Genomic DNA, 25,445 nt, shown 5'->3' on the forward strand with positions numbered 1-25,445 from the left:
CTAAGTGGAATTAGCCAGTCATAAAAAGACAAGTACCATATGATTTTACTTATGTGTGGAATCTAATGAACAAAATAAACTAACAGAAACAGACTCAGAGAACAGACTTACAGCTGTCAGAGGGGAGGGGGTTGGGGGACTTGGTGAAAAAAGTGAAGAGATTAAGCAAAACAAAACAAAAAAGTTCATAGAAACAGACAATAGTATGGTGATTACCAGAGAGAAAGGGAGGTGGGAGAGGGGGGCGATTAGAAGAAGGTAAAGGGAGGATAACTGGTGATAGAAGGAGACTTGACTTGGGGTGGTAAACACACAATACAATATACAGATGATGTATTATAGAATTGTACATTTGAAAACTATATACTTTTATTAACCAATGTCACCACAATAAATTCAGTTTAAAAAAATGTTCTGAGCAATTGCCACATACACAGTGCCTAGCCAGTACTGGCCCAAGATACAGTGGCATCCTGTACAGGCTAGTTAATTGGTGTTTCTTCAAAAAGTTTCTTTAAATATTGTGTGACGTTTATTTAGAAGAGATGCTAAATGCTGCATTGGAGAAGGATGGGAAAGAGGACCCTGCTGGCCAATCCTTCCTCTTGCAAGGAATCCAGCAACAGGCTCACTCTAGAGCTGGGCTAATCAACATCAGCACGTTGACATTTGGGGAAGGATTGTGGGGGAGAGAAGGGGCTGTCTTGTCCATTGTAGATGTACAGTGATGTCCCTGGCCTCTACCCACTGGAGACCAGTAGCATCCCCCACCAGTTGGAACAATCAAAAATGCTCCCAGACATGCCAACAGTCCCCTGGGGTGGAGGTAAAATAGCTCCTCTAGTTGAGAATCACTGCTCCCGAGAACCAGGAAGGTTTTCACCATCTGATAAGCACTGATAAGACCATCCTGGTGTCCACTGACAGCTGAACCCCTTGTTCTGCATCCATGCCATATCATCTGTCCAATAGTTCTGCTTTCAGCCCTATGGAGACGAACAAGCCACTCCGGGCACCACCTCCCATCATGGGGAAGCGATGCATATGGCAGGACATATGTACGTAAATGATCCAAGGGATGCAGCATATATGACACTCACTGTCGGGGAGGGGGAGTCTGGTAAAGACGTCTCTTCTCATATCTCACTTACAGGGATGTTTCCATGTCTCTCATGGAAGGGCACATGGGCACGTATTTGCCTGCCGGTAAAGTTATGTGTCTAGCATATAAAAAGTTTGATGCATAACACCTCTCATTTTTATTACTAATATAAAAATGTACCCCATATATAATATTTTTTAACCTGGCACTTTCAATTCTCAAGTTTGTTTGTTTAAGCCAAATCCACCCACATAAAGAGAAGCCAAGAAAATATCATTTTCAATCTCTTTTCCACGAAAGAGCTCTGGGTGACAGCCTCGCGGTCTCGCTTTGCCTCTAGGTGAGTCCTTACATTTCTCTCCTGCTCTGTGCCATTGCAAATACATGCTGCATCTCACTTCAGACATATCCTGGGTGCTGATTTTCCCCACCATCACAGACTGGGCCCAAGGATGTTGGATTAGGGCATGAAGTACCGCCCACTGCCTCTGAAAGTGCTCTGGAGCATCATTTCAGAGGTAGCTCGGTGCTGCGGGAACCTAAAGGCATAAATACCTTCACCATAAATAACAGCAAGCAGGTGCCATATGGCTTAACAGTTGCAGTGTGGTCACATATCACATCATTAGCCCTTACATTAAACGGCCAGATTAACGAGGGAGCGAAGCTGCCTCCACTTTGGAATTTTCACCAAGAGCGTCAGCAACACACCCAGGAGTTGGAGCAAAACCGTAAGTCAGGAAAATAATTGCCCCCAAAAGAGTTTGATCCTCTGCCATGCAAAACCTATAAACAATATAGCTTTCGGTTTCAGCAAAAATCCTAACAAAAATGCTACAAATGCTCTCATGGAGTCAAATGCTCCTTTACCTCTGTGGAGGGAAGAAATGAGCCCTCCCAGAAGGGAGGTAACAACTGTGCATATTCCTTCCTTGAGTGAAGTTTCTTTTGTTACATTTATTAGAGTCTCAAATAAAATTGTGTTTGCTGGAGAAAAAGAAATAAACTCACGCACCTAAGTGCAAATGGGCATCTACTCCTGCCTTTGATGCTTGCCTCCGCCTACAGCACTTAACAAAGACTCTTCAAGGATGAGATGCCTCCAACATCAAAGGCAGACAGCTATCCCACAGATTGATGTTAAACTTAAAAAAAAAATTGTTTGATAGTCTTTCCGTGTCTAGTAATAATGTTAGTCACAATGATAGTTATACTTGTTCTTTGGACTCTTCTCAAACCCTGTTCTTACATAGCCCAACATCCTTCCCCAACTGCCTGCAATGGTCCCCTTTACCTGCCACATCAGGTCTCCACCTGCACAGTCTGACTCTGGCTACCTTTCCCATCTCAGCTCCTGCTGCCCCCACATCAATATCCTACATGGATTCCTTGCCACTCTCAAGTTTTACTCCATCATCTCTTGATTGCCTGGTCTTGTTTGGTGGTGGTCCCTTCCCCGGAAATTTCTTCTTCCATACCTCAGCCCATAAAAATCCTATCCAGCTCTTCCCCAAAGTGGCCATAGGTGACCTCTGAAAATGGTTCGCTATTCCCTAGGCCCAGAAAACCCCACAAAATCATGCAAATCAAGAGGCTCCAATCTCTGCGTTCACTTCAAGAACACGCGTGAAACTGCCCAGGCCATCAAGGGCAGGCATATTCGAAAAGCCACCAAGTATCTGAAGGACTTCACTTTAAAGAAGCAGTGCGTGCCGTTCTGTCGTTACAATGGTGGCGTTGGTAGGTGTGCCCAGGCAAAACAGTGGGGCTGGACACAGGGTCAGTGGCCCAAAAAGCGTGCTGAGTTTTTGCTGCACATGCTGAAAAATGCCGAGAGCAATGCTGAGCTTAAGGGTTTAGATGTAGTCTCTCTGGTCATCGAGCACATTCAGGTGAACAAAGCGCCCAAGATGCGGCGTAGAACCCACAGAGCTCATGGGCGGATTAACCCATACGTGAGCTCTCCCTGCCACACTGAGATGATCCGTACTGAGAAGGAGCAGATTGTTCCTAAACCAGAAGAGGAGGTTGCACAGAAGGAAAAGATATCTCAGACGAAACTGAAGAAACAAAAACTTATGGCCCAGGAGTAAATTCAGCATAAAATAAATCTAAATAAAAGTTAAAAAAAAAAGTCCTATCCAGTCTTCTCCTCGATGAAGCATTTCAACTCCTCTCAAAAATAGAAAGGCTGTTTTTTCTCTTCCTTTGAACCCCCATCATTATCTGCTGGTTCTTTTCTTAAAACACTCATTTATCTACTTTATATTATAGAAAGTAATTAGATACCAGCACATCCAACTTTCTCCTACATACAGTGTCTACCATACAGTAGGCTGTTGTTGAACTGAACGGAACACAGCCAGAAGGTAAACAGAATAAGTTAGCACTGATATAGGACATTAATATACAGTGTTTCCATGTGCATTATCCCAAGTATTCCACAATCACAGGTGACAGATGCCACCCCATGATCAGCCCCATTTTGTAGATGAAGAGACCAACACTGACTCGCTGGGGTGACTTGAGAATTTGCCGAAGGTGGTATGTCTCCAAAACAGATCTGCTTACGTTTTACTCCAAACTATTTCCTTGTCTGTGCTCCTTGGCTGTCCACCCACCTTAATGAACCTGCTTCTGGAGGAGGCTGGCCCCGTATCGTCAGAGACAACAGCTTCCCCGCACACACGAGTCCCAGGAGGAAGGCTACAAAGAGCTCTGTGGCTGCTGGAGCCACACGTCCCCAAAGCTCACACACAGTAGAGTGGCTATGAAGTCCACCTGGCCTGCCGCATCCTTCACACCACATCCCCTCTCTCTTTCAAGTCCTCTCTCACCTTCAAGGGAACCCGGACAGAGTCTGTCCCGAGACTCACCCCTGGAAGCAGGGCTGGGTCAGAGCTCTGAGCAAGCAGGTCAGCTCTGAGGGCGCAGAGTGGACCTGCTCCTCACAGTGTGCCCTGTCATCGGATGTAGAAAGCTGCCAAGCTGCAGTTGCTCCTTTGGGCTGAAGCCTTACCGCAGTCATTCTTTCAATAACCATCTATTTAGCCCCTGCTATAGGACAGGACTCTGAAGATTAAGGAAGAAAGCAGACCCATAGCCTGACCCATGGGGTGACGTTATCTTTCCAGAAAGCCCTTTCTTACCCATGGCCACGTGTCAGCTCAGGCTGCTATAACAAAACACCATTGCCTGGGTGGCTTAAGGAACAGGTACCTATTGTTTATGCTTCTGGAGGCTAATGCTTTGATTCTGGAGGCACAGTCTGACCAGGTGCTGGTTGATTTGGTTGCTTGTGAGGGCTATCTTCCTGGTTTGCTTGGCAGAGAGAGATCATCTATCTCATCTCTCTTCCTATAAAGTCACCAATCCCATCATGGCTCCCCACCCTCATGGCCTCGTCTAAACCTAAAAATTCTATTGCACTGGGTTTCGGGGCTTCAACATATGAATTTTAAGAGAACACAGACATTCAGCCTCTAGTACCATGCCCCCATGAAGGTGCTCAAAACCCCAGAAAACTACCACTTAGTAACAGGCATAATCTACTAATTCACTTATCTATTCAACAAATATTTATTGAAGATCTATTTTGTGCCAGACTGTGCGATATCACCTAACTGCACTTTTTTTAAAAAAAAAAAAGGCCAGCCTATTCAACATGTCATGTTTTCAAATTTGAAGTGTCTTTTCTAAAATGGGCTAGTTTTACTCTTTTTTCCTATGTTACGTTGCTGTTTAAAACCAAAAACATAATCTCATTATATTACATCCATGGTCAGTGAAAGAAGCAAATGAAGTAGAAATGCACTCATGCATTCATTCAGTCAACAGCATCATTAGTCCCCGCTCTGTAGGACTCACTGGAAATGTAAGAGGAATAAACCCTCCTCCCACGTGGGTCACGCGCAGATGAAGGAGATAAATGAGAATTTAGTGGAGGAAGACTAACTTGTTCCCCATATGCATACCTGTTCCCATGCAGACTCCTGAGCCCTCCCCCATGGTGATTCCAACCCAGCGGGTCTGACACAGGACTCCAGAGCCTGCACAGCCCACACGCTCCCAGGCTGATTCTAACGCAGGTGGCCAAGGACTGGCAGTGAAGCCAGGGCTCAGAAGAGTGTGCCTCATCAGACAGAGCACTCTGTGAGGAACTAGCATATTGAAACATACATATCTCTGCCCTGCCAGTGTGGCTCAGTTGATTGAGCTTCATCCTGTGAACCGAAAGGTCACTGGTTCAATTTCAGTCAGGACACATGCCCAGGCTGTGGGTTTGAGCCCCAGTCAGTGCATGTACAGGAAGCAACTGATCAATTTTTCTCTCTCCTCACATCAATGTTTCTCTCTCTCCCTCTCCCTTCCTCTCTCTAAAATCAATAAAAATATTTTTAAAAGAAAAATTGCATATCTCCTTCATGTCCCTTGATTACTATCCTAATGATAGATCATCTTGCCCATCACTATGCCTTAACTTTACTGCAAAGAGAAGTCTTGCGGTGAAAGGTCAGTTTAATATCACCTCTCAGTCCCAGTCGCTAAATCTTAAGTGGGAAAAGAGGTAATAATAGAAGGTTGGTTGATATACAGTTTGTCATGTGCTAATGCTCTCACACCGCATGCCATTTCACGTAGGCTACTCAACGGCACTTAGATATCAGGACCCAGTTACTCTCAGATAGAGCTAAATTTAAAGAAGTACCCTGGGGACAGGTCTATACGAGGTCAATAAGTCACACTGGACTCGGAAGTCTCTTGCTGGAATGAACTATCTGTACAGGGGACAGGAGTTATTTACTAGAGAGCCAATGACTTGCCTGAGGCCAATGTTGATCCGTGTCACCAAGCCTCTTTCCATTGACATTGCAATCCTAACGGCTATTAATTCACTTTTAAATCATCTGGATTCATAGCTAGGTAATTTATCTAGTACAAATCTTGCCTGATATTAATTTGTCATTACAAACCACAGTTCCAGCTAATCATTTTAAATTTTCTACATTGGGTACCCACGGAGCAGGAAAAGAAATATATTCTGAAATTTCCCCAGAAAACAAACTTACTATTACCATTTGTCTGATACACTTTCTCCCTTCCAACGGATCATCAGATAATGGGTAATTTAATCTTCTTTTAAACAGACATGCTCCTATAATAATTTCATTATTAGCAACATTATAGCCTCTTTTTAACAGCTCTAGATAACATTTCCAAATATCCTATTCAAATATACTTCTAGGAGAACATCTATGTAAACAATCCATAAATAATACTAAGAAAACAGGGACTTTGGGATTTTGAGAAAATAACAACATAGCAAATAATTTACCATTAATTCTGATTAATTAACCACAATGTATTAGGTACAAGTCCTTAAGTGAAAGAAGGAAATAAAATGGGCAATTAGGATGCTCTCAATTTTTTAAAATTCCCAGCCTACTTCTTCACCCACATGAACCAATTTTGTTTGTCATGCACCAAAATCTTAAATTAACAGACACTGAACTGAAGTTAACAAGTGTTTGCATACAGGAAACTTGCACTGGTTGGTTAAGAATAATAGTCATAAAATCGGAAGCGTTCAGGCTGCCCAGCCAAGGGCCCAATCTGGCTGCTGACTTCTCTCGTCTTCACTGTGGGCCCCTGACAGTGGGAATATGCTCTCCAGCTCACCTGCCCACCACTCTACTTCCTGGCACACAGAAACGCACCCATTTCTGCTATTCCTCTGGCCCCTGAAGGTATTCGAGAGATTGTGACTCTGCTTTAGAAACTAACTGGGCAAAATCCTGTCCTGTGGCCACTCATCTTACTTTTTTGCAGCTTAAGATAGCCAAAAGAGTGAAGATGGACAAACATATAGCTGAAAAGGAGGAGCAAGAGGCTAATGGTGGATTTTCAAATATTGACAGAGATGATAAATTAACTGCCTCCTTAACAACTCTCCAATTCTCTCTCCCTCTTCACCTCAAATTCTGAGTGGCTGATTTGTGGATTCTCCCTTACGATTAGCTATAATGCCCTCCTACACAGTAATAACTGACCCCCTATATTCTGAGATTAAAAGGACCTAACCTTATCCTCCCTGATGGAGTGAGAAAGACTGGGTTTGGGTCTGGAGTTCCTTCTCCAATGCCTTCTGTGGTTCTGTTATGAACACAAACTCCTTTTAGTGAAATAAACCCTAATTCACAAGGGCTTCATTCATTCATTTCAAAAATATTTAAGGTGCACCTAACAAAACTCAGACATCATTTTGGGAGTGAGGATAGAGCAGGAAACAAGTAAAAAGACTTCCCTCATTAAACCTGCATTAAGTGTAAGGAGGTGCACTTAAAGAAACACTTCAGGATAATTTCAGAAAGCAGGTCTGTGCCATAAGGGTAATAAAATGGGATGGGAGAGCAGAGAACAGGGCCACTATCGATAGGGACAGCCTCTATGAGGAAGGGACAGTGAAGCTGAAATATGAGTAATGAGGAGCAATCAGCCATTCAAACGTGTGGAGGAAAAAGATATGCAGAGGCCTGCAGCAGAAACGAGCTCCCACTTTTGAGAAGAAGAAGAAGCCAGTGTGACGGAGCTTATGAGTAGGAGTGGAAGGGCCAGGACAGCCGAGAAAAAGGCAGAGGCAAATCCTACAGGGTCAGCAGGCCATGGCGAGGGGTCTGGGTTCTGTTCCAAGACAAATGGAAGCCAGTGGAAGACGCTGAGCAGAGATGCTGGTACGTGGTACGAGGAAAATTAAAGCAGGGTAAAGGATGGGGAGTGATGGAGTGCCGCTTCATACAGGGTGACCAGGGAAGCTCTCTCTGACAACAGCAGAGTGTTATCAAGCAAGGGTTTTGCCCCAGTCCCATTTTGAAGTCAGGAGTGGAGAAAAGGCTCTATGCCTACACCTGGGTTTGGGCTAACTCGTTTTTTATAGAGGTTCACGTTACTACGGCTTGGTAACAGTCAGAATATAATTTCCACTTGGCCACACTCTAATGAAGAAGACACTGGCAGGAGGAACAAGCAGCACGTGATCCACGGGAGGCCCCACACAGAGCATCAGCAATGAAAGGCCCTGACTCTGGGCCGCCACAGCAGCGAGCAGCAGACAGTGCATGGTCCCCGGCACCTGGGGAGAGCAAGGTGTTCCCAGCGGTGAGTAACACCCCCTTGATCTACTCAGCCATGTCAGAGGTGACCGTGCCTGTTTCAAATCCGCCAACAATTAATGAAGAGGCCACTGGACTCCACTGAAACATCTCAACTTCGAAACCCTTTCACACAGAGGTCTTCCGTGCCCCTGGCATTAGGAGGCTGGGGAAGGAGCTAATCTCAATGTTTTTTCTGCTGCCGTATACTAAGGTTCAGAGAGTCTCCTGAGATACCTGTGACACTGGCATTCAATCAATCCAGCAGGCATTTATGGATCTCCCACCAGAGTAGACTACACCCTACATCACAAATAAGCTCTACCATCAAGTAGAGAAGAGAAGTGGACAAATAAATCATTGCAGTCAAGCAGGGTGAGTGAAATAATGGACGCATGTTTAAGGGATAGGAAGGAGAGAAGGGAGGGGACATCGATAAATGCCTCCTAGCAGTGGCCAATGAATTGGCCTTTGGAAAATGGTGAGTGAGCAAAAAAAAAAAATCGTGCCAGGTAGAGAAATAAAGTAGAAGCAGGCCGGTGTCGACAGAAGCAGCTGAAAAGGTAGGGAGGAATCAGATCTCGAAGAGTCTGGTTTCACCACTTATGTTCATACATTTAAAGAGGGTACTAAGTGGCTGTCCATCTTAAAATATTTACTTTTATAAAGTCCATTAGTTCATTTTGTTCCTCACAGTCATTCGCACATTCATCTTTAATAACTTGATACTCATGGCCTGAAATCTGTCCTTATCCTATCCCCTCTAGAATTATACCTTAATGCAGGAAATTGAATTTATGGCTGATGAAGGGCAACAGATTAATAGCACTATAAATTAATCTAGTCATCCATATACCGAGAGTACAAAACCTAAGAAAATTAGTTCAATCCAATACATCTCTTATTATGCCTTAAGACTCGAGCCAAGAGAAATTAGATGAAAAGTTATATCTCAAGACCAAAGAGTAGGGGCCATGTGACAGCCACTACCACAGGGAATACCAGTCACTGTTCAGTTCCCAGAACACTCTCAGGAAGACACTTTTAAGCAGGAATTTCTTACTTTAAAAAACATATATAAGTTCCACTTATATTGGATCAAATAGCAATGTTTTGTTGTTTCACTGATATATAAGGGGAGCCATATTGAAATATGACTATCCTAGTCTATTGTCAACAAATAATAAAATGATGATGGTAATAAATAGACAAATACATAAGGGACATGCAAGTTGTTAAAAATTTCTTTTTCTTTTTGGGGAAAAAAAAAAGGTAGGGGGTTAAAACTGTAATAATCCCTCATTTGCAATAGCTTGATCAGGATCAATGAATGCATAGGCTGTACCCCACCACCCTCTGTCCCATTCAGATGACAGAAGTTGCTAACCCATTGGCATTTGTTCCTCCACAATCCTCAGCCAGGTGCCCCAGGCCTCCATTCTGGAGCTGGCAAACGGAGTATGCCACACTCAATAGAATTATACCTCTTTCTGACAAAACCAGATTCTCCCCATTCAAATCCATCTTCAATCCTGTTCACCAGAGCTGCCTTCCTAAGAGTCAAAACTAACCATATCATTTAGCCATTAAAAGCTTCCATTGGCACCTTCATACAAATTCCTTGGTGTAGTCTCAAAGGCCTTTCACAGTTTGGATTCATGTCTCCTCTGTTTGTGGCCTCACCCCATCTGCCTTCTCTTTCGCATACTCTAATTCAGCCACCAAATCATTCCCCTGACACTCAAATCCTTTACGTGGTAAGAAGGACCACTCATTCCTGCAAAGTGCAAGCCAAGTGTCACCTCCAGGGAAGCCCTTCCAATAGTGGACAGCTACCAGCATCCATTCCTGCTGGCTTAGGACACAACCCTTCCCCACTCTCAGCACATAGCCTTCAAGGGAGGCATTAGGAAAGGTTATGTGACCTAAACCTAGACAATGAAAATGCTGGACATAGGGACTGGTTCAAAGATGGACAGGTGATACCAGCTGGTCCAGACACCTTCTCACTAGAACTCCTCCCCACTGCTAGGAAAGAGGCCTGAACAAAATAATCTGTTAAAGTCATCCTGAGGCTATAGGATGGGGGGAAACAGCAGACCATATTCCTCCATCACATGGAAAGAGCTTGCAAAAATATAGAGCCTTTACTGAGGAAGAAATAGTCAAGACAAGGAAAACAAGAGGCATATTTTTATTTTTTTTTTTTTAATGAATCTTTATTGTTCAGATTACAATTGTTTCTCCTTTTTCCCCACATATCTCCCCACCACCCAGTTCCTACCCCCCCTCTTCCCTTACCTCCCCCCCCCCCCGCTGTCCTTATCCATAGGTGTATGATTTTTGTCCAGTCTCTTCCCATACTCCCCACACAGACACCCCTTTCCCCCTGAGAATTATCAATCCACTCCCATTCTATGCCTCTGATTCTATTAAGTTCACCAGTTTATTCTGTTCCTCAGATTTTTAATTCACTTGACTTTTAGATTCACTTGTTGATATATATGTAATTGTTGTTCATAATTTTTATCTTTCTTCTTCTTTTTCCTCTTTTTAAAGAATACCTTTCAGCATTTCATATAATGCTGGTTTGGTGGTGATGAACTCCTTTAGCTTTTTCTTATCTGTGAAGCTCTTTATCTGCCCTTCAATTCTGAATGATAACTTTGCTGGGTAGAGTAGTCTTGGTTGTAGGTTCCTGCTATTCATCACTTTGAATATTTCTTGCCACTCCCGTCTGGCCTGCATGGTTTCTGTTGAGAAATTAGCTGATAATCGTATGGGAGCTCCCTTGTAGGTAACTAACTGTTTTTCTCTTGCTGCTTGTAAGATTCTCTCTTTGTCTTTTGCTCTTGGCATTTTAATTATGATGTGTCTTGGTGTGGTCCTCTTTGGATCCCTTTTGTTTGGGGTTCTGTGTGCTTCCTGGACTCGTAAGTCTATTTCTTTCATCAGGTGGGGGAAGTTTTCGTTCATTATTTCTTCAAATAGGTTTTCAGCATCTTGCTCTCTCTCTTCTTCTGGTACCCCCATAATTCTGATGTTGGTTCGCTTGAAATTGTCCCAGAGGCTTCTTACACTATCTTCAACTTTCTGAATTCTCTTCACTTCATGCTTCTCTGGAGGAGTGTCCTTGGCCTCTTTGTATTCCAAATCTTTGAGTTGATTCTTGCAATCCTCTAGTCTGCTTTTGGGTCTCTGTATAATATTTTTTATCTCAGTCCGTGTATGTTTAATTTCTAGTTGGTCCTTTTTCATATCCTCAAGGGTCTCATTGAATTTATCGGCCTTTTCCATGAAATTCTTGAAAAACCTTATAACCGTGGTTTTGAACTCTATGTCCAGTCGCTTATTCTCCTCCATTTCTTTGGTTTGTGATCTGTTTCCTTGCCTTCTCATATTCTCTGCTTCCCTGAGTTGGTAGGGTAGTTTTGTGTACTAGGTGTCCTATTGGTTCAACGGGTCAGCCTTCCAGTTACTTGAGGTGGACACTCTTGGTGTACCCTTGTGTACTGTGTGTTCCCCAGCAGGAGCTACAGCAAAGGCTAGTTTTCTCCTCCTTTGCTTGGGCGGTTTTGGAGCAGTCTGGAGCTGTAGTTGGTTAAGCTGCCACAGAACAGGCCATTTATATGCAAAAGCCGCTGTGTGGAGCCTGGGCGGGTTTGTAGAATGTGCGGGGCGGGGCCTCAGGGCGGGGCGGGGTCTCAGGGCGTCACTAGGCTGGGGCGTGGCCAACGGCGATGGCTGCCCTCAGCCGTCTCTGCCTTTCCACGTTTCCAAGTCCCTGCGCCCCGCGCTCCAGCGCAATAAACAATGATTGCTGGGCGCACCACTGCAAAAAAGTCACTCTCACTTTCCGACCCGATGGCCGAGAGTCCAGCCTCTCCCCGTAGGCGTCTGGGTCCCCCGAGTGTCCCCAGAAACTGGATTTCAGAGTGATCGGGAGCTTGTCTCCCTGCGGGTTGAAGAAAAGCCGCGCACCCAGCCGCCAGCCGGCCCGATTCGCGTGCCTCCGTACCTCAGCTTTTCAGCGATTGTGCTCCTTTCTCTTCTCAGCTGTAAATCTTCCACTCAGCCAGCTTTCCCGTGGTTCTGGGTGGTAGACGTTTTTGTCTTTTAGTTGTGTTTTTGAAATTGTTGTGTGAGGCAGCAGATTAGTTGTTTAACTATGCCGCCATCTTGGTTCCTCCTCCCATGAGGAGGCATATTTTTAATGACACTATTTGAATCGCTGGATTTTGAAAGGAGCAGGATTTTGTTTTTTGTTTAAGTTTATGTTGAGTTTTCATTTGCACAAAAAAAGGATCTAACTGATATATTCCCCTAGTGCCTCCAGGGAGAATTAATCACTGTATCATATCCTTTGCGATCCCACAGCTTTCTCTCTAAAATCCCTGAAATAGAATCATCACATCCTATCATAACTTGTGTACATGGCTATGCCCACCACTGTGAGCAGTGCTGCATCTCCCTCGTCTCTGGGAAACCAGTACCTGACCCAGAGTCAGTACAGATGTCCGCTGAGTGAATAGGCCAACAATAAACCCCCACCTGCATTTCCAGTTTCCTCATCCCCTTAGAGAGAAATTTCTCAGAACTCTGGGACATTCAAGGGCCAATGGGCTCAGATTTTCCTACCCTCTCCAATCAATCTGCTCTCATAATTTCCAATGAAGCCAAAGGTAATATACCGAGAGTACAAGCTAGCTTTTAAGTCTTTCAAATCATGAACTGTATGTTTCAGCAGAGTTAGGCACCACATCAGAATCTCCATGGGGCTAATGAGTTAAGAAACATATTATTAAAATATTAATTTAATATGTAGGAACTGCAAGGAAATTTGTTGTTTTTAAATATAAATTGTGAAAAATAAAGCTCAATCCAATCTTTTTGACTGGTAGGGCCAAGGATATATTTAAAATCTAGAAAGATAAAAACCAAAATTTTTAAAGAGTCATCTCAAAGTGATTGTCAGGTGATTTATTTTTTACTTTCTTCTTTATTCCTTTGTGTATTGTCTTTTTTTTTAATATGTTTTATTGATTATAGAGAGAGCAAGGGAGGGAGAGAGGGATCTAACTGATATATTCCCCTAGTGCCTCCTGCATGCCCCTACCGGGGATCGAACATGAAACTTGGCCATGTGCCCTGACCAGGAATCGAATCATAACCTCCTGGTTCATAAGTCAACATTCTACCCCTGAGTCACACAGGCCAGGCATCTTTTATATTTTATTTTACAAGGAGTATGAATATATGTTACAGTAAGAAAATAAAATTTTAAAAATAATAAAATGTCTCCTTTGGCCCAATGTAGGGAGGATGGAGGAGCCCATCTTTAAATGAAACAGAGACTCGGCCGCCACTTCAGCCTCACGCACCAACCCCTCCTCCTCCGACCAACATTTGGGGCAGAATCACAAATAATTGCTGCTATTCCCCAGTCCATGTGGCTCTGCAGAGCTAGGAACACATGCCCTTCCAGTGACCTTAAACAGCAGCACCACTAACCTGTCACCTTAGAGTAGTCACACCAAGCAGTTCAGAAGAAGTAAATGTACATCATGATATAGCCATATGACAATCAACATAATTATATTTGCAACTGAAATAGGCAGTCTCTCAGGGCCCGTGTCTTGAGGTCTCAGCTAAAAATAAATACAAAAAAAATTCAATCTCTCTTCCCCTCAGTAACATTCCATTGGTATCACCAGGTATTACCAGCTTCTTGAAGTAAGGAACTGGCTATCAAGGACAACCCCTGAAGACTGTGTTTTAAAAACAAGCCTGGCCCCACACATTGCTTACTGCAAGGCAAGATTGTAGGCAGGATGGGAACAGTAATCATAATGACCAACGAGGCCCTCGTCGCCCCAGGACCGATCCGTAACTGCCCCAGATCCACCCAGGTTTCCTCACACCTCCATCAGGGCTTCCATAGGTGCCCATTCTCAGACCCACGTAAAATGAACTTTTCCAAAATCCCTTTCCCTCTAAGTTCAGCTGACGTTTATTGACCACCACCTTGTGCCAGGCAGAGGGGGCTTATGAAATGATCAACCACCAGTTCTAGTTGAGGAGGAGCCCTGGTTCATAGCATTTGCCACCTTCCATGGTAAATTCCTTGCAGTTAGGAGGTAGGATGTAGGAATCTTCTCTTTTCTCTTAAACTCTTATGTAAGAGCTTTTATGTACAAAGGCTGCCTTTTCGGTGGTGTATGGGCTTATCATGATAGATTTGGACATGCTAAAGCTGAGAGCATTCCGTAGCAATGGAAATTTTCACAATCTAATTTTGGGTGCTTTCGCTGTAGATGCCATGGATCCAGAAAACAGACGTGGCTCATCACTACTAGTTGATATAAATCCTTGTGGGATATGAACTGGAAAATGATGTTAGTTCAGCACTACAGACAATATTCCCATGATGTGAGGGGACATGGTAAGGTCAAATCTCTGGATGGCTGTTTTATATTATTACTAGAGGCCCGGTACACGAAATTCGTGTACGGGGGCAGAGGGAGGGGGGTGTCCCTCAGCCCAGCTTGCACCCTCTCCAATCTGGAACCCCTCGAGGGATGTCCAACTGCCCATTTAGGCCCGATCCCACCAGACATCCCTCTCACAATCCAGGACTGCTGGCTCCCAACTGCTCGCCTGCCTGCCTTCCTGATTTCCTCTAACCACTTCTGCCTGCCAGCCTGATCACCCTAACCACTCCCATGCCAGCCTGATTGATGTCTAACTGCTCCCCTGCCAGCCTGTTTGCCCCCAGCTTCCCTTCTCTGCTGGCCTGGTCACCCCTAACTGCCCTCCTCTACAGGGTTGATTGCCTCCAACTGCCCTCCCTTGTAGGCCTGGTCCCTCTCAACTGCCTTCCCTTGCAGGCCTGGTCCCTCCCAATTGCCCTCCCCTGCTGGCAATCTTGTGGTGGCCATCTTGTGTCCACATGGGGTCAGGATCTTTGACCACAAAGGGGCAGCTATCTTGATCTAGTGTGTTGGAGGGATGGTCAATCTGCATATTACTCTTTTATTAGATAGGATAGAGGCCTGGTGCAGGGGTGGGGGCCAGCTGGTTTGCCCTGAAGGGTGTCCTGGATCAGGGTGGGGTTCCCTTGGGGCGTGGAGCAGCCTGGGCGAGGGGCCTGTGGTGGTTTGCAGGCCAGCCACGCCCCTGGCAACCTAAGTGGAGGCTCTGGTATCTGGAATTTATTTACCTTCTACAATTGAAACTTTGCAGCCTGGAGAGGAGCCAAGCCTCCTGCTCGATCTGTGGCTACCGCCATTTCTGTTTGAATTTGTTTACCTTCTATAACTGAAACTTTGTATCCTTGAGTGGAGGCCTGGGCCCACCAGAGTGTGTGGAAAGCTTGGCTTCCTCTGTTGCCGGGGAAACCCAAGCCTCCCTTCTGGTAGCCATCTTGGTTGGAGTTAATTTGCATGCTCACCCTGATTGGCTGGTGGGCGTGGCTTGGCTGGTGGGCATGGCTTGTGTAGCAGAGTGATGGTTAATTTGCATATTACTCTTTTATTAGAGAGGATGGGGGCCCCATAGCTACAAATGGAATAAGGAGAGTATGAAATTTGTATTTAGAGCAAACATTTTGGAATCATTCTAGCACATTTCTACACCCTGTGATAAAACACATTCTTGGGTAACCTTTGGAAGATCATTTTTACCATTTTCTCTTAGATATACCCTATGTAATAATGTACTACTGTACTATGAGATATAATCTAAAATGCTTGAGAACAGTGGTCCTCAAAGCATGTCCTCCACCACCACCAGCAGGAGCAGCCCAGTCACCTGGGAACTTGTCAACTGTTCGACCCTAGACCTACTGAATCAGAAACTCTGGATGGAGCGCAGGGACCTGTATTCCACAGCCTTCCAGGGGATTCTAAGTATGTTAAAGTAGAGAAGCACCGCCATAGAATTGCCTGAGGATGTTTTAGAGATAAACAGAACTGTTAAATCCAGGGGAAATAAATGCATCCTGTCAACACTCAGTCTAGTCACTTTAACTTGAATCTGAACCTTTCCTCCACCTGCTGTAAAAGAAAATGGTTAACTTTTATTTTATTTTGCAATTTAACAGCCTAAGCAATAAGCCCAACCTGAATTATCTTTCTTATCAAAACAAAGCAGACACTGCTTGGGTGTGATATACAGTGGCAACCACAAGTTTCAAAGAAAATCAATATGCAAATCAATACATTTGATTCCAAGTCTCGTCTGTCAAGTCTTTCATACAAACTGGCTTAATTAGGAACGCAGCGAAATGCAAGAATCAGCCTAACTCAATATCCCATGCCAAAGCTTTATCGATGATATACAATTTTCCAGAAGAAGGCACAAGGGATCAATAATAAAGCTGTCTCGTACTAGAAAGCTGAAAGCTAAGCTTCATTCAGAGACAATGTGATAATTCAGCCTACCATGTGTCCACAAGTAGGAGCTGACAAATGAATAAAAGTTTTACTTCTGTGTATACAGAACCCTTGTCATTAAAAGTTTGATTACTTTTGAAATGCCAATACTTCTTAAGATGACCTGATCCAGAGGATTCTCAACAGCGGCTGCCCCTGACAATTATCTCATTAAAGGCCCAGGATCAGGCCACCCCAGACCAGTGGTTCTTAAATTTTGGCATGCAGCAGAATCAACCAGAAGTCTCATGAAAACACACAAAAGCACACTTTAATAACCACTGCCCCAAAGAGATTAAGAAAGAATCTTTGGGACTGGGAACCCAACAACAGTATTTTCTAAACTGCAGAAGATAATTTCAGCGTGCAGCCAAAGTGAAAATCAGCCTGCCCACATGCCCATGGAGAATTCCCCAGCATGGAATGTGGGAGAAGAAGGGAAGGGAAAGAAGAAGAAACACCTAGGAAATTAATTTGTGAGCATGAGATGGGGGAGATCCTCCCAAGAAAGTCCAAAGTTCATTAACCAAAATAAGAATACATGTTTCAAAATGTTTCCAATCTCCCAATAATTGGAGAACTGGTGAAGGATGCTACTGTTGGTGGGGTGCACAAAATATTATAATCCTGTGGGATAGACAGTCATAAAAGAAGATCGATCATCTCAGCAGGTTTCACATACCAGAGGTCACCAGAAAGGCACTGAACCAGGAGAGCTGGGCAGAGTAGAAATTGTGTCTGAGTGTAACAAGTCTCTGTCTTAGGAAAGGGAGGGGAAACTGTTGTAGCCAGAAATCAAAAGACTTTACCTGAAGATTTTAAGAAAGGAGAGAGGAGATGAAAATCAGATCTGCTAGGATGTTGGAGAACAGAACTATTTGATGAATGTGCTTATGCAAAATTGAGTAAGAAAGTGACCCTAAGATGTAGTTCATCTGGCCCAAGAGTCTGTGAGCAATTCTCAGAGATACAGTGATAAATCACCATAAAATAATCAATCACAACAACAACGTCTAAAACTTACTGAGCCTTTTTTGTGGGCCAGGCACAGTTCTGAGAACTTTACACTCTCCTCATAATTATATCTGTCATGTTCAACATGTACTCTGAATATCTGAAGCAGTTAGGATTTTCATAAATCTCCTTTTTCTCCTCTAACCACACAATGACAAACACTAAAGATGGCAAGAAGGTACTATTGCTCCTTGACTATTCCTTAGCCCCACTGAAAGAAAACAACAAAAACAGAAAGAAAACATGCAAAAATCTCAAGTAATCATGGCTCTCCATATTGAATCTTTTGTTCAAGTAAATTTTGTGGCATACAAATTATTACAATAAATGTAATAAAAGAATAAAAACACCGCACTAATTTGGGGACCGCTATGTAATAAAGGACTGCAAATCCTAAAGGGATTATGTAGAACAAAGTAATGAACTAATAAATGAATGTACTTAGCTACAAAATAAACGGGCCCAAATGAAGAGTACATCTTGCCCAGGAATCTGAAAGGGGCCTCAGAGATAATTGGTGGCAGATTTCACCACAGCCACCCCCCACTCGCCGATGCTTTTTATAATAACAGCTCATTGCAACCGTACAATGATGTACACTGTACATTTATGCATTTGCTTATTACCAGTTTCCTTGCTAGATATAAGTTTAATGAGAGCAAGGACTTGGTTTTATTTCTACTATACTCCCCCATTTTATAGAATAGTGACTATAACATAATAGGTGCTTAATATTTCTTAAATGGATGGATCAAATTCTCCCCCCATCCCACCCCCAAAAAAGGCAATAGCAATGCTAATGTGTACTGCTGAGCAGGGAGCAGTAGCAGCGACCACACACCCCGCAAGGTGGATACACCGTCCTGTAGCTGAGCGCCAGTGTGTGTGTGTGTGTGTGTGTGTGTGTGTGTGTGTGTATGCGCGCGCGCGCGCGCGCATACATATGCAGTTAGCTTTAAAGATAATCCTCTCTATTCTTTACTCAGTAATCATAATTCTAGTCCTCTATCTGATAAAAAATATAAGATACTATTAAATATTCATTTACAAAGAGGTACCCTGCATTATTCATACAAGTAAAATATTTAAAACAACCTAAATATCCAAAAAGAACATAGTAGTAAAGTAAATTATACTTCCACACAATGGAACTTTTCACAGTGGGTGAAAGGCTCACAATGCAATGTAAAACAGTAGGAACAGAAAATAAACTTTACATAGGCTACCACGTCCAATACATAGCACATAGGTGGGTGCACAGAAAACAGGCTTACAGGAAATATTCCTGGTAGTTTTCTCTGGCTGTGGGAATGTGATGCGTTGTTTTTGTCTTTATGCAGAGTGACATTTTTTCTTTCTACAATTAACAATAATTCATTTTTTAATTAGACTTAAAGTTTTATCTTAGTTCACTGCAGCAAATAAATGATCACATCCAAGGCAAAAGGTTAATGCATAAAGCTTTCCCTCCCCTTCTCATGGACAAAAATATTTCTGTTTTGAATATGAACTCTGAGCTTACAGAAACCAGCACTTGACCCAATTCAAATGCACTTCCACTTCCAGCACACCGGTGGATAGGTCAGGCAGCAGTGCTCAAACTTGTGCTATTCTACAGCAGTTTTGTTTTGTTTTTTTCAAATAAAGCCTTAACTGGCATAGCAATGCATAAAAGAGAAACATAACTCATCATTGTAAATTGGGGTGGCACCCAGTGTGTCCAGGCCACCCACCTTCCCTGTCCATGTGAAGCACAGTAACCTCCATCTTGTGTAAAAACTGCTGTTTGAAATTTTAACCCTGCTATTTTTACTTCTGTAAATGCTTGCTTGCTTAAATAATAGGGAAAAATAAGACTACTCCCATTCCAGAGAGGCCATAAACTCTGCCCCAGACAGAGTTGTCAGTGCTGGCACCAGGCCAGACCTTGAGATATGGTCTCACGGCCCTGTCCCAGCACACAGGACTTTTTCTCAGAAGGTCCGGAAGTCTCGTTCCAAATTTGGAAGACAAAGAGCTGAAAAAAAGTATAAATAGGGAAGACTTCCACCATGTTGGGGCCCAGAATTTGACAGAGACATTCTACTCTGAGCCTGCTAGTGCTAGCGTAATAATAAAAGACTCCAAATTAATTTGGCTTATTGATTAAGGCGTCTTCTGATTCACAATATAACATATGCAAATGCATTCTTGGGGTCTGAGGTCTTGGAAAACAACTCAGCAGCCATCATACTGGAAGCTCTGCAAATAAAAACCTTTTCCACGTCATTTCTCAAAGCTCCGACTAAGGCCCTCTCCAGCCCACAAGCGATATACAGTAGCACTCCAGCTCTCCCTGAGTAACGGGATCTGCTCTTGTGCATAACAGCTGCACAATATCCTGCTGGGTTTGCGATCATTAGCCTCCTCAGATCTGTCCACTCTAGCAGTAAAGTTTCATGGCACCAACGGACATAAAGATACTAAGTCTTAGACCATAAAGGATTCCTTAGCATTTGTTTAATATTTAACTTAATACCTTGGCCGCTGTGACCACAGCACACTTGAAGGAATGCAGTCCTGGCTAGTTGGATTTTTCATTAGACAGATGGCTGGTTTTTAAGGTCATTGTTGTAAAACCCAACTCCAGGGCTTGCTCTCCACACCCCAGGGCCATTATCCAAACTGTGTTTCCTTGTTTTCCTTGTTCCCAGGAGATGCCTGGGAACAAATGCAGGGGGCTGGAGGGACAGGGGAGCAGGGATACAAAAAGATCTGCTTCCTCTCTTGCATTTCAGTGAGAGAATTCCACTCTTATCTGTCTTACTTATTAGCATTTCAGAATGATAAACCTTGGATTTTAAAATGACTACCTTAAGAGGTGACCATCTCTATGCATTCCTGCCCACCAGGACTTGCCCTTGCAGGGAAGCAAAGGAAATCCTACGACCCATAAATTACCCCTGCTGACATTCAGGTTTATAATAGTCACACTTATTTCCTTTGTCTCCTTTTAAAAATATATATAAATAGACCTTGAGGGGATTGTGCTAAGTGAAATAAGTCAGACACAGAAACATAAGTACTGAATGAAACCACTTACGTGTGGAATCTAAAAACATCAAACTCAGAGACATGAAGGGGTTGCCAGTGGCTGAGGAGTGAGGGAAATGAGGAGATGCTGGCCAAAGGGCTACAAACTTTCAGTTGTAAGATAAACAAGTTCTGGGGATCTAAGGTATAGCTCGGTGACAATAATTAACAATCGTCGATTACAGCGGTCACCAACTGGTGGTCCACAAAGTCCAAAAGGTTGGTGACCGCTGCTCTATTACATGTCTGAAATGTATATGCAATGAGAGTGGAGCTTTAATGTTCTCATCGTAACAATGAAATGGTAATTATGTGAGGTGAAGGATGTGCTAAGTAACTTTATTGTGGTAACCATTCTGCAATATATACCCATATCAAGTCATCACACCGTACACGATGTTATATGATCATTGTATTGCATAAAGCTGTAAAAAATAGATGTTTATCTGCAATTTTTATAAAACTATATGAACTTGTAGTATTGATTTTCATTTGATAATATATCTTGGATAGATTTTCATGCCATTACATATAAGTCTAAATTATTCTCAATCTACAGAATTTCATTGTATGGGTCTATCGTGAGTCTGTCTGCTCTTAAAATAATTTTCTGAACCACTGAGCAGGCAGGCAAAGTATTTCGCTGGGTCAGCAAGAGAAGGCCCTTTCCAATACCTGAAATCGTGGTTCACTGTTAGTGTAGAGCACTGGTTCTGGCTCCATATACGCTACCTCTGACAGCTGAGGAATAACCAGTTTAATACAAAGCCTGCTGCAGTCGTCATTATGAACAGCTATTTCTGATCCACAGTCAGAGTTACAGCAATTTAACACACACACACACACACACCCAGCTAAATGGTGAAATCTTTCCCTTTTTCCTGAGGCATAGCTTGTCTGGACTACTCCTGCGCTTAATAAACACTGATGTAGCTGTTGGGTGGCAATACACTGAATGCACTTCAATGGTGTGATTCCCTTGGCACTGGGCTCCTTGACATCCCTCAAATCTCTCCCCTCTCAAGCCTTTCAATGTTGCTGCCTCTACCTGGAGGACCATCTTGATACAACACAGGTGGTAGGAGAACAGTCCCTGAAGAGACCTGCTCCTAATGACAATGAGTCCAGCCTCCATCAGAAAGCCCTTGATCTCAACCTATGTGAGTACAATGTTCCTGGGACAATTGGGGCATAAAATGCAAGTGGCTTGGAAGAAATCGGTTAAACAAAAGATGACTTTTTAGGTGAAAAGGCATCATACATAAGGGTTAGAAGGGTGATGCTTCTCCCCTACTCCCAGGCACCACAGACACTGCCAATTCCTTCCTCCATTCATCAAACAAATCATGTCGTTTGCTTGCTTAAAACATTCCAATGGCACCCCAGTGGCACGTAAAATAACAGAAGATACAAGAACTATAAGGCAGTCATGAGTTTTTGGTTCAAGAAACAGAAGCAAGGCTTGTGGGCTGATGCAGAGAAAAGAAAGGGTCAGAGATGAGAATGAGAACGAGGTGGGAGACAGAACATCGGCTTCTAGAAACTAGTGAGGACATGGGTGCTGTTTCAGGTGAGATGGAAAACCACTGGGGGTTTAATCAGGGGAGGGACATAATCTGACACATTTTTTAAGTGTGACTTGAGCTTCTCCATAGAGAATGGCTTGTAAGAACGTGCCTTTTTTTCTCACATGTGGCTCGGCTTGAGAGGACTACAGAGCTGAGAAACCATATCATTTAGTATGTTTTGAAGCCAGTTTATAAAACCAATGAATCACAATGTTGCACTGTTTCAAAGAGATGAAAGAAAAGTGCACTGTGAACTTTTTAGTGTCCCAGGTCGGTGTGAATGTAGTGTCCCAGATCAATCACTATCTAATGAGTGACCTGAGGCAAATCACACGCCCTTTCAGCCTCTGGTTATTTATTCCATCTGAAATAATCACGTGATTAGAGGTAATAACGTTTACTTAGCCTGTTGGGAAATCAAATGGAATACAGTATATGAAATTTCTTTGTAAACTGTAAAGATGTTATAGGTATATAAATAACTTTATTACTCTCTGACGGTGGCAATGAGTATCAGGCAATGAGAAAACCCTGCCTGACTCTCTCACCAAACTCTTAAAATGTATTATAGGGCATTACATACTGATAATGATATTGCCCTTCTCTAAGTTTTTATTTCCCAGAAAGTAAAGGTCTTACCATCTCTTTGATATCACTGCAGGATCAAATATTTAGTAGGAGCCCAAATATTTAGTAGGAACCCAAAAATCTATCCAAGATACATTACCACTTGGCAGTATTTGAATTTTTCAATCATTTAGTCTTCTGAAAACCAGAAATTGAAGACTTTCTATACTCAACTCTCAACAGAATTCCCTTTGGGCTCTTTAACTGAAATGTCAAACCAAGAGTTTTTATTTTTAGAGGCAAACTTTGTGAAAGTTTGATCAAGAGTATCTCTTTGAAATGGAATGTTTTTCCACTGACCTGATATATGATTTAAAATTGTGGAAGATAGAGATTTGAATAAGTCTTTTTTTTTTTTTTTTCAAAGCAGCCACCTTGTATGCCTATCCACTTACTCCAACATAAATTCTTTTGCTCGGCGTAACTTTGGAGTTTTTCTTTATGAGATCGGAGCCTTTTTTTTTAATCTATGCATTAGGCTCTTTTCTTCAAGCCAAATCATCTCTCATATTCAACAACTTGGTCAGAAGTGACTTGTGACTATTTCCAATAATCTAATTCACCTGCAATAACTGACAATTTGCCACCCCAGCCAGTGTTCAAAAAATATGCTGCGGACTCTAGATATATTACCCTAAGGAAAACTGCAAAATATATATTGCTCAACATCAGCATCTTTAGAGAAAGTGACTACCTGCTGACAACATTGAAGAGAATTTCACTACTAGATATATGAGCTCTAAATGTGTTTATTAAATACTAGAGGCCCGATGCACAAAAATTCGTGCAAGAGTAGGCCTTCCTTCCCCCCGCTGCTGGCACCAGCTTCCCTCCAGTACCCAGGACCCAGGCAGGCACCCGGGACCTGGGCTGGCTTCCCTCAGGCCCTGGCTTCGTCAGGAAGGACATCCATAATGACGTCCAGAAGACGTCCGGTCTAATTAGCATATTACCCTTTTATTATTATAGAAGATGACCAGAGCAACCATTCTAAAATCAGGTTTTTACAAATAACTTATAGGAAAATGCTTCCAGTAGTACATGAAAAGAAAAACAGGATAAAAACTGCATCTTTGTTCTTTCAGATAAGCATTATTTGTTGAACCTCTATGTGCCAGGCATTGTTCTACATGCTGAAGATTCAATGAACAAGTTTATAGTAATTTACCAATTTTGCTTAAAAACAAAGAGAGATTGATGAATAACTGACATTTGGCAAAATATTCCAGGCTCTGTGTTAAGCACTTAAATAATTTATCATTTGGTCTGTTACAAGACTATAAAGAAAGTGCTATTATACCAATGTTACCGACAGAAATTGAAGCACAGATCAATTAAGTAACCAGACCAATGTAATAGAGGCAGAGGAGCGCAGCCTAACCTGAAATCTAGGTCTTTTCCCTCTTACTTGACTCTATGCTTCACATGATACACTGTTCCCCTCAATCAACTCTAATCTCCTACTTCCACCCCTCACAAATTCAAAATAATCCAGCAGCCTTTTACACCTGAGCAAAAGGGGACATCTGAACACAGCAAGTTCCTAACCTGTCTCCTAAAATTTACATTAGTGTTGAATCCTCTAGACCAGTGGTTCCCAACTATCTTTTGGCCATGCCCCACCTAAGCATCTCTAAAATCCTGATGCTCCCCCCCTTCCCACATGACATATAATTCTTATTATTCAAAAAGTGAACTCCTAAAAGGCCATTAACTTGTGAAATGTTCTTCCCCATTTCATTATCTTTGTTCATCTGCTGAACTACTTGTCATTAAAAAAACCTAGGTCATCAACTGCAGACCTCATACAGTCACTTTGGAAAAGGCTTTGCCAATTCCTTAGGAAGTGAAACGTATACTTACCAATGACCCCAAAATTCCATTCCTAGGTATGTACCTAAGATAAAGGAAAACCAAGTCCATGCAAAGACCTGTACATGAATGTTCATAGCAGCTTTATTCATAACTAGTGGCCCAGTGCACGAAATTCATGCACACGGGGGGGGGGGAATCCCTCAGCCCAGCCTGCACCCTAAAAAGCCATTAACTTGGTCTAAACAAGCTTCCAAAGAACATGGCATCCATGAAAGAGAAAAATAAAAGAATGAAAGGACAGTTGAGGTACTGAAGAAGAAATCACTAAGAAATTGTTTTAAAAAATAATAATATGGTGGGGGAGATAAGAGATCAACCAAAGGACTTGTATGCATACATATAAGTATAACCAATGGACACAAAACTCCGGGTGGTGAGGGCATATTTGGGAGTAGGGCGGGGAGGGTGTCAATGGTAAGATATGTACACATATAATACCTTAATAAAAAAATGAAAAATAATAATAATAATATGAAGTGATATGAAAAAATAGCAAATAATGTTTCAAAACATATAATAGAGAACTGAAATGCATAAATGTCACAATATATATTTATATACTGTACATGAAGCCCCTAGAACCATAAGAAATGCAAAAAAATCACTG

General features: G+C 42.7%; 1 protein-coding gene and 1 long non-coding RNA gene across 2 annotated transcripts in view; one reads left to right on the forward strand and one right to left on the reverse strand.

Annotated features, from left to right (window-relative positions):
• Positions 1 to 25,445, reverse strand: part of LOC114235298 (uncharacterized) — a 273,916-nt gene that overhangs the window by 192,736 nt on the left and 55,735 nt on the right. The window lies entirely within an intron of this gene.
• On the forward strand, positions 2,620 to 3,230 carry LOC103295206 (60S ribosomal protein L17-like). Its single transcript, XM_054729944.1, has one exon. The coding sequence runs from the start codon at positions 2,641 to 2,643 to the stop codon at positions 3,193 to 3,195; it is 555 nt and encodes a 184-aa protein (XP_054585919.1). The 5' UTR covers positions 2,620 to 2,640; the 3' UTR covers positions 3,196 to 3,230.

This window comes from Eptesicus fuscus, chromosome 18 (assembly GCF_027574615.1).
Source record: "Eptesicus fuscus isolate TK198812 chromosome 18, DD_ASM_mEF_20220401, whole genome shotgun sequence".
NCBI lineage: Eukaryota > Metazoa > Chordata > Mammalia > Chiroptera > Vespertilionidae > Eptesicus > Eptesicus fuscus.